Source organism: Notamacropus eugenii, chromosome 1 (genome assembly GCF_028372415.1).
Source record: "Notamacropus eugenii isolate mMacEug1 chromosome 1, mMacEug1.pri_v2, whole genome shotgun sequence".
In the NCBI taxonomy this organism is placed as follows: Eukaryota; Metazoa; Chordata; class Mammalia; order Diprotodontia; family Macropodidae; genus Notamacropus; species Notamacropus eugenii.
In genome coordinates this window covers 757344763-757361693 of record NC_092872.1, presented here as the reverse complement: position 1 = coordinate 757361693, position 16931 = coordinate 757344763, and the positions used below count along the sequence as shown (strand labels likewise).

Sequence of the window (16931 nt, the reverse complement as noted above, 5' to 3'; positions counted from 1 at the left end):
CTCAGGGCTTCTAAATTCTGGGTCTACAACTGAATCCTCTGGACCACCACGTTGTTCCTCATCCCACTTGACCCTCAAAACTGTGGAAGCTTTCTGGCAGCAGGCTTTCTTTTCTTTTGTCTCTGAATCTCCAATGGGAAGCCTTTTGGCCCCTCACACAAACTTCGGACTTCATTCTTGTTGACTGAATTCATGAGGTAATATTCCCGTTTGCTTATCATTCTGGTCACTTGTAGGCAAGAGCCAGACTGTCAATGTCTTCCCTGAAATGCAGCACCCAAAAAACTAGCCCAGTGTTCCTGATAAAAATATATAAATATCAGGCACATTTTACTTATTCAGCCTTTTTTAGGAGGTCTATAAATCAGTTAGGTGGTGCAGGGGATAGAGGCCCAAAGTCAGGAAGACTCCTGTTTGTGAGTTCAAATCCAGCCTTGGATTCTTAGTAACAGTGTGATCCTGGGCAAGTCACTTCACCCTTTTTACCTCAGTTTCCTCAACTGTAAAATAAGCAGGAGAAGGAAATAACAAACCACTTTAGTATCTTTGTCAAGGAAACCCCAAATGGGGTCACAGAGGGTCAGATATGACTGAAACAACTGAACAACAAAACACTGTGCACACATTATCTCATGTGACCGTTTTTTTAAAAACCCTAAGTTAGACATGGCAAGTGTTATTACCCCTACTTAACAGATGAGGACTGAGGCTCTGCCTGAATCACACAACCAACCAGTACCAGAGATGGGTGTGAGCCCAGGACCTCCAACGGCAAGGGCAGGGCTCCTTGGGCTAACTCAGACTTCCTCTCCAAGCCCAGGGTCTCTCCTCCTAAAAACCCCTCCTTGCCAATCATCTGTATAGCACGAGCTTTAAGGAAGATTTAAAATTAGTACTCAATTACTGAGTTCTCGCCTCATGAGGTGACTTCCTCAGTACTGCTCTAGTCTGGGTCAGATCACTTGGACATGGAAGAGGAAACGGTTCGTGCCAGGCTAGAGAAGAGGGGAGAGCAGCCTAACACCTTGGGCAAAAACTGCAGAGCTCTTTTCATTAACACCAGAAGGGCCTGATTTCACTGGGTTTCCATGGACCATTTTCACATTTTACCATGACATTGTCCAGATATAAACTGTTATGATGAGGAGCCACGGGGGGAGTGGGGAGGGGGAGAGACTCCAATTATAACTGAGGAAAAAGGAAAATGATTTGCATATATCGGTGAAGGACATGCTAATACAGACTGGTCTGGAACTTTTCTTTGCATGACCATTGACTTACCAGCCCCAATCACCAGAGCGAAGCTGGAAATTACCTAATTGCTAGAAGCCATGGATATTTGACTTGGCAAGAACCCCGGGCTGATCCCATTTATTTTTTTAAGAATTTGGCCCTGTGACTATTTAGAAATGTTTAATGAACGAACGGTAGAATGTAAACGGAACAAGCAGGGCCCTTTTCAAAGCCCATGTTGCACAACATCGTCGCTGTCGTGGTAACACAAATAAACTCGGAAAGAAGCGGCTGCAGCCCAAGCCCCTTGGCCCTCAGGATGCCTGGACAGCGTCCTTGTCTTAGCCACTCTCACTCTATCTGTCTCCAGGGCATTTTCACTGCTCCATGGGCCTCAGGGAAGGTAAGATGGAAGGCATGAGCAAGGTCGACCTACTCCCTGATGTCTGAAGGCCATTGCTGGGGCTAACCATGGTCTAGGGACAGAAAAATGAATTGGTGACTGAAATCAGAGAGGAAGGGAAAATGAAGTAGAGTCATGCAGTAATGTCCATACAGACTCTTCACAGATGCTGGAATAAACCTTAGAGGCTGTGAAGGCCAACCTCTTACTTGACAGAGATGGGCCATCAGGGGACTGTCATTGTTAACTGGTAGTGACTAAAGATCAGTTCCATTTAACAATTGAGCATTACTTAACTTTTGGAGATATTTACTTGGGAGGCGTGGCCAGAACAAAGCACAAACATTCCCTCCCAGCCCCTTAGTGGCACACTCTGCCCATCCCCCCTCCCCATCAACTCAGTTTCTGGGAGAAGGAGGCTCAAAAGTCAGTCTTGTCCCTGCAGTATTGGTCCCACCAAGTTCTATGACTCTCCTAAATCCTCACTTCATCTGCTGTGGCTCAGCCAGAAAACTCCTTTTTTTCTCATTTGGTCCATGCCCATTAGGGCACTGAGGTAGGTTGGTTGTACAACCCAGCCTAAACTCCTGCTCCTGCATTCCTGTGGTCCATTTTCCTGGAATTTGGTTAGAATATCCTCCTTTTACCAAGGACAGAGACCATTGCCCCAAATTCATAGACTCAGAGGCAAGAAGGAACCATGTCCTCTGTCTTTCACCAGACACTATGAGCCAAGAAGTCCAATAACCCAAAGGGCAGTTGGACAAACTGAGACAAGAAAGATAATGGAAGCTGAACTTGCTTCCATAGCTCAAGAGCCGCACATTCAGTGGCACCTGGGACCAGTTTGGGGATTTCCCCACTGCCCCACCACCATGATTCCTCCATGTGGGTGCAGAGCCCTGGCTGAGCAAGCAGATGAAGGGTGGGTCACACATCACATGCCTAGCTGTGTAAGGCAAGTCACAGGATTGACCCTGAAGGCACTGAATCCAAGCTGGCCTTAATACAGATGAGGAAGTAGAGGCCTCTAGGTGGGAAGAAACTTGCCCAGGATCCCCCAAGCAATACTAGAAAAGCCAAGGTTCATACCAGGTCTTCTGACTTTAAAACTACCCCATTGTGCTGAGCTCTCTGGAATCCTGGCTTCCTGGTTTGGTAGAAGTGCAAGCTTCTTAATGAAGACCATCTTGGGTTGTACTGCTGACTTTCTCTCTAATGGCCCATAAATCCCTATGTGCTGGGAGTTCCCTCCAGCTTCTCATGTATAGTTGCAGCCCCTCTCCAGTGAAGGAGGATGCCCAGGATAGCCCTGTCTCATTCTGTGCCAGTTGAGCCCCACTCTCCCTCCATCCTTTCAGCTTCCTTTGACAGGCTGTCTTCCTCTCTTTAAAATATAAACTTCTGGAACACAGGAAGTGTCTTTTATTTTTGCTTGTGTTTATATTTCAAGTGTTTAGCATCGTGCCTGGCACACTTAACAAATGCTTGTTTACTTAGCTGACTGACTGGTGGATTCTTCCTTACTTAATATCTCCAGTGAAAGTCTGGATGACTGCTTGTCTGGTGTGTTGCACAGCAGCCCTTCACTCCATAGCTTCTTCTCCACCCTTTCAGTAGAGCCACTGGATTGGGGCAGCAAGAGAGATGAGAGGACAGAGAAGGTAAGAGTAAGGGGGAGGGACAGGAAGGACCTAGAATGATGGTGCAAGCACAGCTGCTCCATGAGGGGCTAGCTCAAGTCAGAGGAGGGCCCAGATCCCCACCAGTGACCTCGCACCCAGGACGGTGGGTGGTGCCAACCCTCCTGAGCTCCAATTCTCACTAGACACTCCATGTCCTACTCTGTGAGATGAATGAACCAAGGAACCCTGATATCACGTCTTCTGGATCTGAAGCTGATTCAGTGTCCTGTGGAAACTGAGTTGGCCTCACCCTGGGTTTCCCTAGGGAAGGCTCACATTCTACATGGGCCAGAAGTCCATAGATGTGTTTTTAGACTAATATTTTGATAACTGAATTTAAATATTATTGGTTTCCTTTGTAATACTCTGTATTTTATTTTATGCATTTAAAAAGCATTATTCTGAGAAGTCAGCTAGGTGATGCAGTGGATAAAGCACTGGGTCTAGAGTCAAGAAAACTCTTCTTTGCCAGTTCAATTCTGGTCTCAGATACTTAACAGCTGTGTGACCCCGGGTAAGTCACTTAACCCTGTTTGCTTCAGTTTCTTCATCCGCAAAACGATCTGGAGAAGGAAATGGCAAACTACTTCAGTATCTCTGCCAAGAAAACTCCAAAAGGGGTCATGGAGAGTTGGACACAACTGAAAACGCCTGAACATCACCTTGAGAAGGGGTCCGTAGGCTTCATCATAATGCCAGAGGGGTCCATGACACAAGAAAAGTTTAGAATTCTTGGATTTTTATGTAATTTCTGACTTGGGAAAGCAGCAAGGCTTAGGCAAGGGACAAGCTTGCAGGTATTCCATTAAAAAATATATTTTATTATGCCTTGTATTCAACGGTTACTAAATACTGCTTACAAATGATATATACTTAGAGCTTTGCAAACATTTCAGTGCTGTGTGATTGCTGGCTATCATGTCTATGTTAGAATGGATTCACTCTGAAGCATTTTGACCCAGAAGCTGCTTCTGAGAGCAAATAACTGCATGACACAAAGCTCTCCAAACTGGCACTGATGATAATACAGGAGATACAGAGGAAGGCAGGAGTAGCCAGTGAGTGGGGACTCAGAGCTAATTCTACCTGGGCTGATTTGTAAACACCCTTAGACAGCAAATGGCCCTTGCCCTGAGGTCTAATGAGACGCAGATCTGAGGAATTAAGGTGGTTAATGCTCTGATAATGATGAGGAGGATGACAATGAAATTTTCCTAAGTGCCTTACCTATGTTTTCTTATTCATTCTTTACAAGGACTCTGAATTAGGGACGGTTATTGTCTCTGTTTTGCAGATGTTTTGAAAGAGCTTAAGTGACTTACCCAGAGTCACCTGTTGAGTGTCCAAGGCAAGATTTGAATTCAGGTCTTCTTCCAAAGAACCTTCTCCAAATCCAGACATTGTCAGCCAGCTTCTACTTTCTGGGGCATAGGCAAACAGCCCAGTCAAGGCCAGTGAGAGGCTATCAATGCCACCTCGTCCAAGTTCCACAGGGGATTTTCCTTTAGATGCAGGCTAGATTGGAGTAGAGGGCCAGGAGTCTCCTTTCATTTGCTAACATTTTGTGAATCTTTCCCTAAAAAAGATTATTCTTCTCATGGTGTGGATTGATGGATTTCAGGTGAGAAAAGATGGCGACAGGAAGAATTTTCAGGAGGCTCTGGATTCTGCCAGCTGAGCTAATAAGGAAGGCTTCCTAGGCTAACCCAACACAGCCTTCACTTTGAGACTCAGACAAAACTCTCCAGTGGCTCTGGACAAGGAAAAACGTGAGTCCTAATTAAATATTCAAAGGGTCCCTGTGAGCAGAACATCAGCCCAGGAAAGGACCTGTCTCTAAGAGAGTTGGCCTGGGTAGCCCCAAACACCAACTAAGGTTTGTTCATGGCTGGAGTTCCCTTTCTAGGAGCCAAAACCTCTTCTCTAGGGTAACCTAGAAAAAACACTCAGATGGAAAGCTGAAGAGAATGGAGGAAAGCCCCGGATTTGGAAGAGGAGGGAGAACTGAAGAAAAATCACAGGTGACTCCAAAAACATTGCCTATGGTCCAGCAGCAAACTCTCCAAAGTGTGCTTCATCCCAGCTTCATCCCTTTCTCAGAAGGATGAATGCAGAGATGTGACTGGCTGCTGGCCTTGGTGCTGGCCTTCCTTTAGAAGTTCAGGGATGAAGGCAGCCTTTTGTCAAGACACAAAAACATTTTGACCTAAGGAAAACTAGGAAAAGTTCCACCCCGCAAAAGGACAAGGCAGTAATCCATTCTGGTTTTTTGAAGATCAGGGGTGCTTGAGGCTTGAGAGCCAGGGAAAACCACAAGGAGCTCCATCAGTACTGGCTGTGCCAAACTCCAACTGGTTCATCTCCAGCCTCCACACTTTTGCAATGTCTGTCCCCTCTACCTGGAAGACTATCCCTCCTGACCTTATTATCATGTTAGAACTGTGTCTTACTTGGTGCACATTTTGTATTGTACATGTGAAGAGCATGTACATGTGTACATGTGAAGGACAACATATCCTTAGGGTCTCAGGTATCTCTTTTTGCTACCTCGCTCCTCACTGGGTGACCTTGGGGGATTCGCTGACATTCTCCCCCTCAGTTTCCTTGTCTATAAAATATTAAGGAGGACCAGAATTTAGAAATATCTCAAAGGACTAGAATATGCCAATTGACATAGTGCACTTTTATCCATTAGGCAAATAAAATAAAGATAGGAGGATGAAAGTGTTTAAATGAAATGTATGTGTCGGTTGACACCCTAGTCCTCCTAAGTGCTGAGGACCTGGAGTCTCCACAGAGTAACCATCAAACACACATTTGCTGAACTACATTAGAACATCATTTGCACTGTCCATCAGACAGGGTTGGAGTGAGGGTCCTAGGACATGACCCATCATTACTTTCTTCATCTCCTTTGTCTCCTCTTTTCTGATGAAATTTAGACAGAAAGGCGATCATGGCAAGAGCTAAGAGCAGTACACCATTGCTACCCAAGAGGACAGGTTTGAGGTGTGAGGGGGTGAGTTTTCACAGACCTGATCCAAGTTATACAGGAGCTGTATAACGAGGGGTCAAATGAATTGTGAAAATGAAGCTCTGAGGGTTCCCTTCAGGATGTATCAAATAATCCACTGAGAGAATCAAGGAGGAAATAGCAGGAGAGGATGAAGGCCACTGACCATGCCTTCTGCTGGCTTTTAAAGGTCAATTCAATGAGTCCTGGACACAGACTTCCAGAGGAGCCCATATCTTGACAGGGTAAGTAGAGCAGCAGGGAACTGGAGGATTGGAAGGCAAAAATCTTGTTTCTCTTTTTTCTCCTCAACCTTTTTCACATGTTTCCTTCACCTTTCCTCTGAGCTCACTTGCTTTCTTCACTCCCAGATCCACTCTGGTGACCCTTGTCACCCTCCTCCTTGTTCAATTATAATTTTTAAGCAATTATTTTCGCCAGTGAATTTTTGTACCTCTTTTTTTCCATTTGGCCAATCCTGTTTTTTTAAGATGTTCCTTTTTCAGTACATTTGAATTTACCAAGCTGTTAATTGTCTTTTCATAATTTTCTTCCTTTGCTTTCATTTCTTTGTCTGTTTTTTCCTCTATCACTTTTATTTGATTTGGAAACCAATTGTTTAAGCTCTTCCAAGAATTCTTGTTGGACTTGTATCCAATTCACATTATTCTTTGAGGCTTTGTAGTTGTTTGACTCCATTGTCTTCTTTTGAGTTTGTATCTCCATCTTCTGTGTCATCATAATAGGTTTTTATGGTCAGGTCTTTTGTTGTCATTGTTGTCATTTACTCATTTTCCTCTTTCTTGATTTTGAATTTGATGTTAAAGTCGGGCTCTTCCCATTGTGGGGAGAGGATGATTGCACACTTCTCTCTTCAGTGACAGTTCAGGGGATTTAGAAGTGGTTGGTGCTTCCAATGTGGTATGATCTGGGTAAGGTGCAATTGTTCACTTGGTCCTTACCCAGGAAGGGCAATAATCCCTTGGGACTGCAGTCAGTATTGCTCCTCATGGATCCCTCTCCCATGGGACTGGAAATGATTGAGGCCATTACTTCAATCATACTTAGGGATAAGTGTATACAAGTCAAAGACATCTTCCCATCGCCTGGGTCTGGGGCCAGGATGGTGGGGTGGAGGGAGTGGTTGGAGGTGAGAGGGATCTTGGAGCATTTCCAGAGAACTAGGGTTTTAGGTTCAGTCCATCTCCTAGATTCTTGCATGATACTGACCCTAGAGGAGCCCAGTGACTTTCTCTCCCAAATGTTTTTTTTAGTAGTTTTGAGGTAGTTCCAAAAAAAGTCACAAAGTGGCAATTATCTCTGACAAAAAACAGAGCTGGTCCCCAGAGAAGGCAGGCTGCTCCCTGCCAAATGGAATGTCAACATCCAAGCAATGGGTACACCCCACTGATGATTCTCACAGTGACAAGCTTTGCCAAAAAACACAATAAAAGAATGACCTGAAATTTCCACTGACTGGCTTCCTTAAATGACCTGAGAATCATTCTAATGAAGTATGTGCATTTTTTGGTATATCTGCTTTACATATTTCATTGGAAATGATAACTGACAATGATAATTCCATTATCAAAATTAACCTGGACCTGTTCATGGGTGGGTCATAGCAACACAGAGCCTTAGCTTCTTTTGAGAGCTGAATGTCCCAGAGACAAGAAAGAAAAACAAAGGGATCTTTTATATGTTTTGGAGGGTATAATGAGGGGAGCAATCAAGGGTCTTGATTTTTATTTCCTCCCTTTTCATAGACTAAAGTAGGACTTATCAAAAAACCTGAAAAAAGTCTAAAATATTCCTTGTCTCGCTCCTCAGTGCCCACTACACACATAAATGTGCCAGAATGATGTTGACTGACCAATGAATAATAGATAAAAGGCTGTGATAACTGCTCTTTGCTGCATGTTGGGATCTGGAGGTCTTTGGTAAGTCCCTTTCCTTCACTGGATTTGTTTCCTTCTTTGTACAGCAAAGGGTTTAGACCAGAGGTTTTCCAAGTTTGCTGTCATTTCTAGTCTACAAGGTGTGACAATCCAACAATCCATAGGACTCAACCGCTGACCAGGCTAGTCCATGAAGATCAAGCTTTCTCTTCCCAACTCCTGCTAGAGGGAGTCTCCCTCACCATAGCTGTTGCTGTGAAATGACTTCTTCTCTGGATATCTTCTCTCCTCCAAAAGACCTAGGCAAGGTACTTCAGGGCAGAAACCATACTGTAGGTTTCTCCTGCCCCTTGCCCCTAATCACACCTAGCATATGACCAACTTGTAGTAAAAATTCAATAAATATTTATCAGGTTAAATTTAATACATCCTAACAATGTGGTCCCTTGACTCCAAACCCAAGACTGAAACTAGGTGATCTGACTTCACTGCACTCATACATTTCTTTCGGGCTTTAACACTTTCAAAAGCATATAGAGCCTCAAAATGCCTTCCTATCATCTCTATTTTACAGATAAAGAAACTGAACCTTGAAGATCAATGAGTTTTCTGGGATCATGGCAGAGCCTGGATTTGAACCATACACTTTTATAGTATTCCATCCACTGGAACACCACAGTGCCTCACAGAAATCAGATTGGAAAGGTCCTGGCCACTTATCCAGAAGAGAAGCCTGGAAGAAAAGGGTACTGAGCCAGGATAAGTGAAGACTTGGGGTGAGGGAATAGAATCCACTTCTATTTCAAGGACTCTGTCCCATGGAAGAGGAATCCAGCTTTTCTGGCTTCCCACCAGATGACAGAACCAGGAGTCTTGGGTGGAAGTCACAAAGAGACAGATTGTTAAGGAAAATTCCCAACACGGAGAGGCTGTCCAAAAGGGGCCAGTGAGCAACATGTCACTTTAGGACCTGAGCTGGTCAGTTAGAACATCATGGAGATGCTTGTGCAGGGACAGGCTGGACTTTGACAGCCAGTCTCTAAAATTTCCTGCAACCTGTGATTCTAAGATTCCAGATGGAACTTGGTCAGACCCAAAAACCAATTATCAAGCATGTATTAATCACCTACTGTGTGCCATGCACAATGGATGCAGAGACAAAAGGGAGATAATCCCTGAGCTCAAGGAGTTAACCTTCTACAGGTCAGTCTAGATGTTTATAAAAATACTTGGGGGAGGGGATGGTGGGAATTAGAATCAAGGAAATTGGGGAGGGCTTCTTGAAGCCCTTATGTTATTCCACTCCTCAAGAACATTCTGTGGCATCCTGCAAAACATATTTTCTGACTCCGAATTTCTGACTCTGATTCTGACTGTGAAATCCAAAGGCCTTTCTTGTTGCTGAGTTCATTATTTCAGGAGGGTCTGACTCTCCAGGACTCTATCTTGGATTTTGTTGGCAGAGATATTACTGTGATTTGTTTTTTCTACCTCATTTTACAGATAAAGAAACTGAGGCAAACAAGGTGAAGTGACTTGTCCAGGGTCACACAGCTTGAAAGTATTTGAGGCCGAATTTGAACTCAGGTCCAGGGTCAACACTCTATCCACTGTGCCACCCAGATGCCCTCAGAGCCCTTTGCCAGCTGACTTTGAACTACCTTTCCAGACCATGACAGCTCAGAGGTGGAAGGGATCCTAGGGACACTTCTAGTTCTACCTGTACTTCATTAAGAATCCTCTCAACCAAGCCAACAAACTGTCTAGCTTCTGCTCAGGCACTCTTGGAGATGGGGAACTCATTACTTCCCCTCTTATCTCCTTTCCTTTGTCTCTGCCCTCTACCTCTCAGGCTTGTCCTGAACTCTCTGGGCTTCTGATCAGATCTCATCCCATGCTAGCAAAGGCTCCCACCTCATCTCCATCTTCTCCCTCTTCTACAAAGGCTGAGTCAAAGGCCAGTTCCTCTGAGAAGCCTCCCCTGATCACCCAAGATGAAAGGGGCTTTGTCTTAAATTTAATCTCTCCAATCTCTCTCTGCCTAGGCTTCCCCTTTGCACTGATCTCACTCACTCTCTTGTGCTGTAGCTATGGGTGGATGTACCCTTTTCTCAATGCATTCTGGAAGGCAGGACTTGGGTCATAGCTCTCTCGCTGTATCCTCAGGATCTCCCACCTAGATGGTGTTTAAGGATAATAATTAAAAAGTCTGCTGAATTTAACAGAATCATTTCCATATAAGCGGAGTAGCCAAGGAATTCTCGGATTTGTTGCATAGAGGGAGAGCATCCCCTCTCTTTAGTCCTTCAAATCCAAAGGATCTTGGCCTTTCCATGGTCATCCTTGTGACATATATCAATGACTTTAAATTTGATGAAAAAATCTTTTTTCAAAACAGTCCAACCCAGACACTTCTAAAAGCACACCCATCTAAAGGCAATCTGTTGCCATGGAACCCTGCATGATGTCACAAATTTAGCATTCCAAGTACCAGCAGGCTGGGGAAGAAATATGCAATGGGTGTGGGAAGGAGCAAACATCTATGTAAACAAATCATCTTCAGCCTTTAGGAGATGAGTCAAGATAGCGTCTCCAAGAAGAAGAAGGTAAGCATCCCAAGCGTCCCTCTGAAGGCAGGGAGCAGCTGCTATCCAGGCCCAGTTATGGCCTTAGCTTTGACTACTTATGGAAGGGAAGAGAGATGAGGAGAAAAAAGGAAATGGCAGAGGAGGGATGGCAGGGTGAAGACAGAGGCAGCTGCACAGCCATGCCAGGCCTCTCCATACTTATCTTAGTGAACCTGACTGTGATGGGATCTCTGGAGAGGAAGGATTCTCTAGCAGCCTAACCTGACCTTAGGATGGATTCTTGTCTCCTTGTGAAAAGGAGCCCAAGGTGGTTGGACATTGGGGGCCCAGGGAAGGTGAATTTAATTAGGGTCCTTTGCCTAAGGACCAAGGAACCCAAGTAAGCCTTGGATAGGGAGAGGCGCCAATAGGAGAGCAACACCCACTATGATACAGGCAACACCAGGTCAAGCCCCCATGCCAAGCACCAAGCAGACTGAGGCTTTCTCCTAAGAAGGCCCAGGAATAGTCATCCCAAGGGGTGGCCTTCTCCAATGCACTGGAGACCAAAAGCTAACAGATTCCTCCTCTGATTACTTACTCATCTTGGCTCACTCAACCATTCTTCCAGAAGCTTCTCTCAAGCAGGTGCTAAGCCCTTAAGTAAACTCCAAGAAGAAACCTTGGCTTGCTTCCCCCAGATAATAAGAGACTTGGGCTTACCAGTTTAAATGGGTGTCTACCAGCTCTGTTACTGTATCTTCCCCAATTATTGAATCATAGAATCATGGAATGTTAGGGCCCAAGGGGTCTTTAGTAATCTTCTCATATAGATAAAAAGAAAAATTGAGGCCTAAAGAAGAAGTGGTTCTCCAGAGTATTTATACATTTCTAGAGACAGAGATGCCTGAAAAGGCTGATCTGTGTCAAGGTCAAGGTAGGGAACAGTGACAGAGCGAAAGGAACCCTGGAATGAGAGCAGCTATGGCACCTGGGTCCAAGCCTCCACCACAGATCCCATGCTAGGAGGCTCTCTGGATGAGAGTCCAAACTGAATTTAAGGGCTTTTGGTCTGGATATTTAAACATCGGAGTATGCGGTGTTGCCAGTTGCTTGTCACAGGTTCATCTCATTTTAATCAGATTGTGAAATCCTTTCAGACAGAGCCCTCTCCTACGTTTTTGTATTCCTAACAGTACCTAGCACAAGGATGGGAACTCAATAAATAGTTTGATAATTAAATTGTATAGAAGAAGTAAATAACAGATTGAGTCAATGATCCAGATCACTCAACCTCTCCTTCTCTTCCCTTTCCTTCCCTTCCTTGCAAAATCTATCACCAGACACAGACTTGGAGCTCAGTGGCCACTGTTCATGCAATGTCCCACCCCAAGCAGTCTGGTGTGTGAGGATCACACATCATTTAGGAGTTAAAGGGGAGAAGAAATCACACTGGGAGCTTATCCCAAGATTGATCAGGATGGGCCAGATGTCAGTGGTGTCAAACTCAAAAAAGAAACAAGGTCCATCAAACCATACAGGATAATCCCTGCCTGTGTGTGCTAACTTAGAAAACCACATATTAACGTCCTCTGTTTTACTGATTTTGTTCAATGTTTCCCAATTACTCCTCAATCTGGTTTGGTCACCATTTAAGACATCTCCGATCTAAACCATCATCTATAATTGAGCCATCACAAAGGGTCCTCATGCCTGACTCTTTAGCAGGATGCACACAAGGTGGGGTGGGGGTGACTACCCTCACAAGATCCCCTATGACTTGGAGAAAACTCCATGGCAAAGAGCACAAACTTGGGATCAGGAAACCTGAGTTCCTACTGTCAGAGTCACCCCCTACTTTCCCGTGGGATCTTAGGGAGGCCCCCTTCCCTCTCTTTGTCTCAATTATCCCACCTGTAAGATGGGAAATCCTTTTATCTAAAGTCAAAGAGCTGTGACTGATGATCACTGGAAAGGCTTTTCCATCTCGTGTGTCTGTGACTCATGAGAAGATGTCCTCCTAAAGGAAGATATTTCCATTTCTTTTGCTTAGAATGTATCAAGATGAAGACAGTCATTATTAAATAAATAATTCATGTTGAAGAGAACAGAATCTGTTCTCTGCTATGATGCATCCAAAGAAACATGGAAAGCAGGAAGATGAACCTGATATTTTACATGATAGGGGAGAACTAGTGCCCGTCAAATTCTTGGCAAATCTTAAAGCCATGCAGAAATGCCATTTGCTCTGTTATTGAGAGACTCCCACCATCCATGGGGAAACCTTGATGGTTGTCTCGGACAGCCCAACCCCCGAAGAGTCATGATGACAATACATGTGAGAGGTGGTCAGTCAGCCTATGAGCTGCAAACTCCAGCCTTGGGAGAAAGCCCATTTCCCTTTGCCATGGTCTAATTATTCGGTTTTTTTCTGACATCATCTATTCTTTCTTTTTGCCTTTTTTTTTATCCCTTGCTCCTGGTTCTAGCCTCTGGGGCCAAACAGAACAAGTCCAATCATGTATTCCATTTATAATCTTTCAAAAACTTAGAAGCAGCTCTTGCACATACACACACACAAACACACACACACACACACACACACACACACACACACACACTTTTCCCCACCCCTAAGCCTCTTCTTCCCAGCTTGAACACACTTTTTTTCTTCTTTCAACTAATGATCTCCACTGGTCACAAGGACCATCCCTACCATGAATGCCTCCTCTGGATAAGTTGATTTGTGAATCCATAAGCACTTATGAAGACATTGCCATGTGCCAGGCCCTGTACCAAATATTGGGATTCAAGACCAAAGGGAGCCAATCCCTGGATTTAGGAGTTTCTACCCTGATGGAAGACATCATGGATGTGTGAAATATAGAGAGGACTGATAACAAAGGGAAAACTGAGTCATTTGGGAGTGAGACCCCGATTTGGAAAGGTTTTGTGTAGGAGATAGTTTTAGAGGCTCCAAGAGGCAGATCTAAGGAGAGAGAGTGTTCTAGACCTAAGAAAGAGTGAAAGTAAAGGATGGAGATGGATGACTAGGGGCTGTACATGACAAGCAGCAAGCAAGGCGATATCAATGGACTGTACAGGGCCCAGAACTCAACACAATGCTCCCAATGGGATCAAATCGAGGCAGAGCCTGGTGGAAAATCACCTCCTTATTTCTGAATGGCATGCTTCTCTTCTAGTAGCTCAAGATTCTACTCACTCTCTTGGCTGCCATTTTACCTGAGAGACTCATATGGAGAGAGCAGGCCATCAAGTATACCACCACATCACCTTGTCCAAATGTACCAATATCCAACCACGCCTCTTCCATCCTCCATCTGCAAAGCCACTGTGCTAAGTTTTGGGGATACAATTGAGGTGAAAGACAGTCCCTTCCTTTAAGGAGCTCACAATCTCACAGGGGAGAAAGTGAGCCGCAAACAAATCTATACAAAGCAAGCTTTATATAGGAAACAGTAAAAAATAATTAGGTAAAGCACTGGAGTTGAGGGTTGGGAAAGGCTTCCTGTAGAAGGTAAGATTTGACGTGGAAGTTAAAGGAAGCCAGAGAGGTCAGTAGTTGAAGTAGAAGAGGAAGAATATTCCAGACCTGGTGGACAAGCAGAGAAAATGCCCAGAGATGAGATATGAAATGTTTTATTCATTGATCAGCCAGGAAGCTGGTGACACTGGATTGAAGAGTCCATAGAGGGAAGTAAGGTTTGAAAAGACGAAATGGAGGGGATGCTGAGTTATAAAGGACTTTCAATGCTAAACAAAGCATTTTGTACTTGATCCTAGCAGGGATAGAAAGTAGGTGTGTCACATGATCAGATCTGCACTTTTGTGGCTGAATGGCTGCTTGGTTGAGTGTTGTTCTTCATTCTGGTGAAAATGACATCACTAGGCTAGAATCAAGGTACAACATGTCCAACTGTGACTGATCAGACCAGTATGAGTTCAGAATGCTCTACTGCAGGTCATGTACAAATAGTCCGCTTGAACATTTGGGGTGGATTCTCTAAATCTGTGCATTTCTCATTTCTTTTGAGCTACTTCAGTTCTACTTTGATCATACAGCATGGAGGATGAATTAGAGTGAGGAGAGACCTAAGGCAGGAAGATCCCTAGAAGCTATCCAGGTGTGAGGGAATGAGGTCCTGCACCAAGAACATGGAGCCAGTGTCAGAAGCGAGAAGGGGGCAGATTAGGGAGATGTTGCAGAGATAAAATTGAAAGACTTTTCCCACAGCTTGGTTATCTTCCCTCTTTAAACCAGTTCAGATGAAAGTGAAGTTCAAGTATCACCTCATTATTTCCCCTTCCATTGTAAAAGGTCTTTCTTATATGCCTATGTGAGATAATGTTCTCCATTCTTCCTCTCTCTTCCCCCTTCTTCCAGTTCATTCCTCTTTCTTACTGCTTACTGCTACATTCTATATCATCCCAACATAATCAATTTATATGCATCCCCTCTATCTGTAAACTACTTAAAACTGCCCTAAAATTGATAAAGTTCTGAGGGGTTACATGTCTCTTCTTTTTATTTGGGAATGTAAACAGTTTAACTTTATTGAGTCCCCTATGGTTTCTTTTTCACATTTTTCATGTTTGCCTTTTAATGCTTCTTTTGAGTCTTGTATTTGATAGTCAAATTTGCTGTTCAGCTCTGGTCTTTTCAACAGGAAAGTTTGAAAGTCTGCTATTTCACAGAGCATTCATTTTTCCCCTTGAAGCATTATGTCCAGTTTTGTTAGGTCAGTTATTCTTGGTTGTAATACTAGCTCCCTTGCCTCCTGGAGTATCATAATCCAAGCTCTCTGCTCTGATAACGTAATAGCTACTAAATCTTGTGTGAACCTGACTGTAGCTTTGTAGTATTTGAATGGTTTCTTTCTGGCTATGTGAAATATTTTCTCTTTAACCTGGATATTCTAGAATTTGGCTGTAATGTTGTTTGATGTTTTCATTTTAGAGTATCTTTCAGTAGACGATGGATCAATTCTTTCAATTTCCATTTTACCATCTGGTTCTAAGATATTTGGACAGTTTTCCTTCATAATTTCCTAGTTTTTCATAGGTAGTCCAAAATTCTTAAATTATTTCTCCTCAATTATTTTCCAGGTTGATTGTTTTTCTGGAGAAGAATTTCATGTTTTCTTCATTTAAAAAAAAACAACAACTTTATTTTATTTTTTTTCTCTATAGCACATGCAATCACCAGTTTCCACTTGCCCAATTCTTATTGTTAAGGACTTATTTCCATTAATAAGCTTTTGCACCTCTTTATCCTTTTTGCCAATTCTACTTTTAAAGGAGTTATTTTCATCAGTGAAATCCTATACCTCATTTATTTTTTAGCCAATTCTGTTTTTAAAGTGTTATTTTTTCAGTATTGTTTTCACCTCTTTTGTTGTTGTTGTCATGTCTAACTCTTCCTGACTGCATCTGGGATTTTCTTGGCAAAGACAGTGGGACAGTTTATGATTTCCTTCTCCTGCTCCCTTACACATGAAAAAACTGAGACAATGGGGCTAAGTTATTTGTCCAGGGTCACATGCCTAATAAGTGTCTGAGGCTGGATTTGTACTTACAAAGATAAATCTTCCTGATTCCACATCTGGCACTCTATGCACTGTGTCACTTAGCCTCTTTTACCAAGTTACTAATTGTTATTTCATAATTTTTTTGCTTTACTCTCATTTCTTTTTCCACATTTTACTCCATCACTCTTATTTAATTTTTTTTTATTTTTTTCTGCTCTTTCTATGGTTCTTCCACAAATTCATATTGGTTTCTTTTTGCACAATTTCCATTTTCTTTGAGGCTTGTTTATAGCTATTTTCCAGTAATATTTTTTTCTGAGTTTTGTCTTGATCTTCCCCATAATCCTAACAACTTTTTATGATCAGGTTCTTTTTTGCTGTTGTTATTTGATGATTTTTCCAGCCTGTATCTTGACTCAGCCTTTATGTTAAAGTTGGGCTCTGTTCATCTAGGGTGGAAGGGTACAGCACCGGCCTAAGCCTCAGACTTTATAATGTTGATATTTTTCAGAGCTAATTCTGGGAGTTTGGAGGTTTTTCTTGTTTCCAAGGTGGTGTGATCTTAGACAAAGTGTAATCACCT

At 43.3% G+C, this 16931-nt stretch overlaps 1 protein-coding gene and 2 long non-coding RNA genes across 5 annotated transcripts in view; 2 read left to right on the top strand and 1 right to left on the bottom strand.

The window, feature by feature from the left end:
* Positions 1-1396: 1396 nt before the first annotated feature.
* LOC140527918 (uncharacterized) lies at positions 1397-11506 on the bottom strand. The gene is made up of 4 exons (XR_011974974.1): positions 11401-11506; positions 10306-10408; positions 3164-3261; positions 1397-1709 (listed from the first exon to the last, which is right to left on the bottom strand). It is a non-coding gene; the product is annotated as an uncharacterized lncRNA (long non-coding RNA).
* Positions 3256-9609, top strand: LOC140527955 (uncharacterized). The gene is made up of 3 exons (XR_011975001.1): positions 3256-6579; positions 8165-8274; positions 8807-9609. It is a non-coding gene; the product is annotated as an uncharacterized lncRNA (long non-coding RNA).
* Positions 10634-16931, top strand: part of NT5C1B (5'-nucleotidase, cytosolic IB) — a 44188-nt gene continuing 37890 nt past the window's right edge. The window contains exon 1 of one of the 3 annotated variants that reach the window (XM_072644920.1): positions 10634-10838. In XM_072644920.1, the coding sequence (XP_072501021.1) occupies positions 10806-10838 (33 nt within the window). In that variant the 5' untranslated portion in view covers positions 10634-10805. The remainder of the gene's footprint in view (positions 10839-16931) is intronic. The other 2 variants (XM_072644847.1, XM_072644768.1) reach the window with 2 other exon arrangements.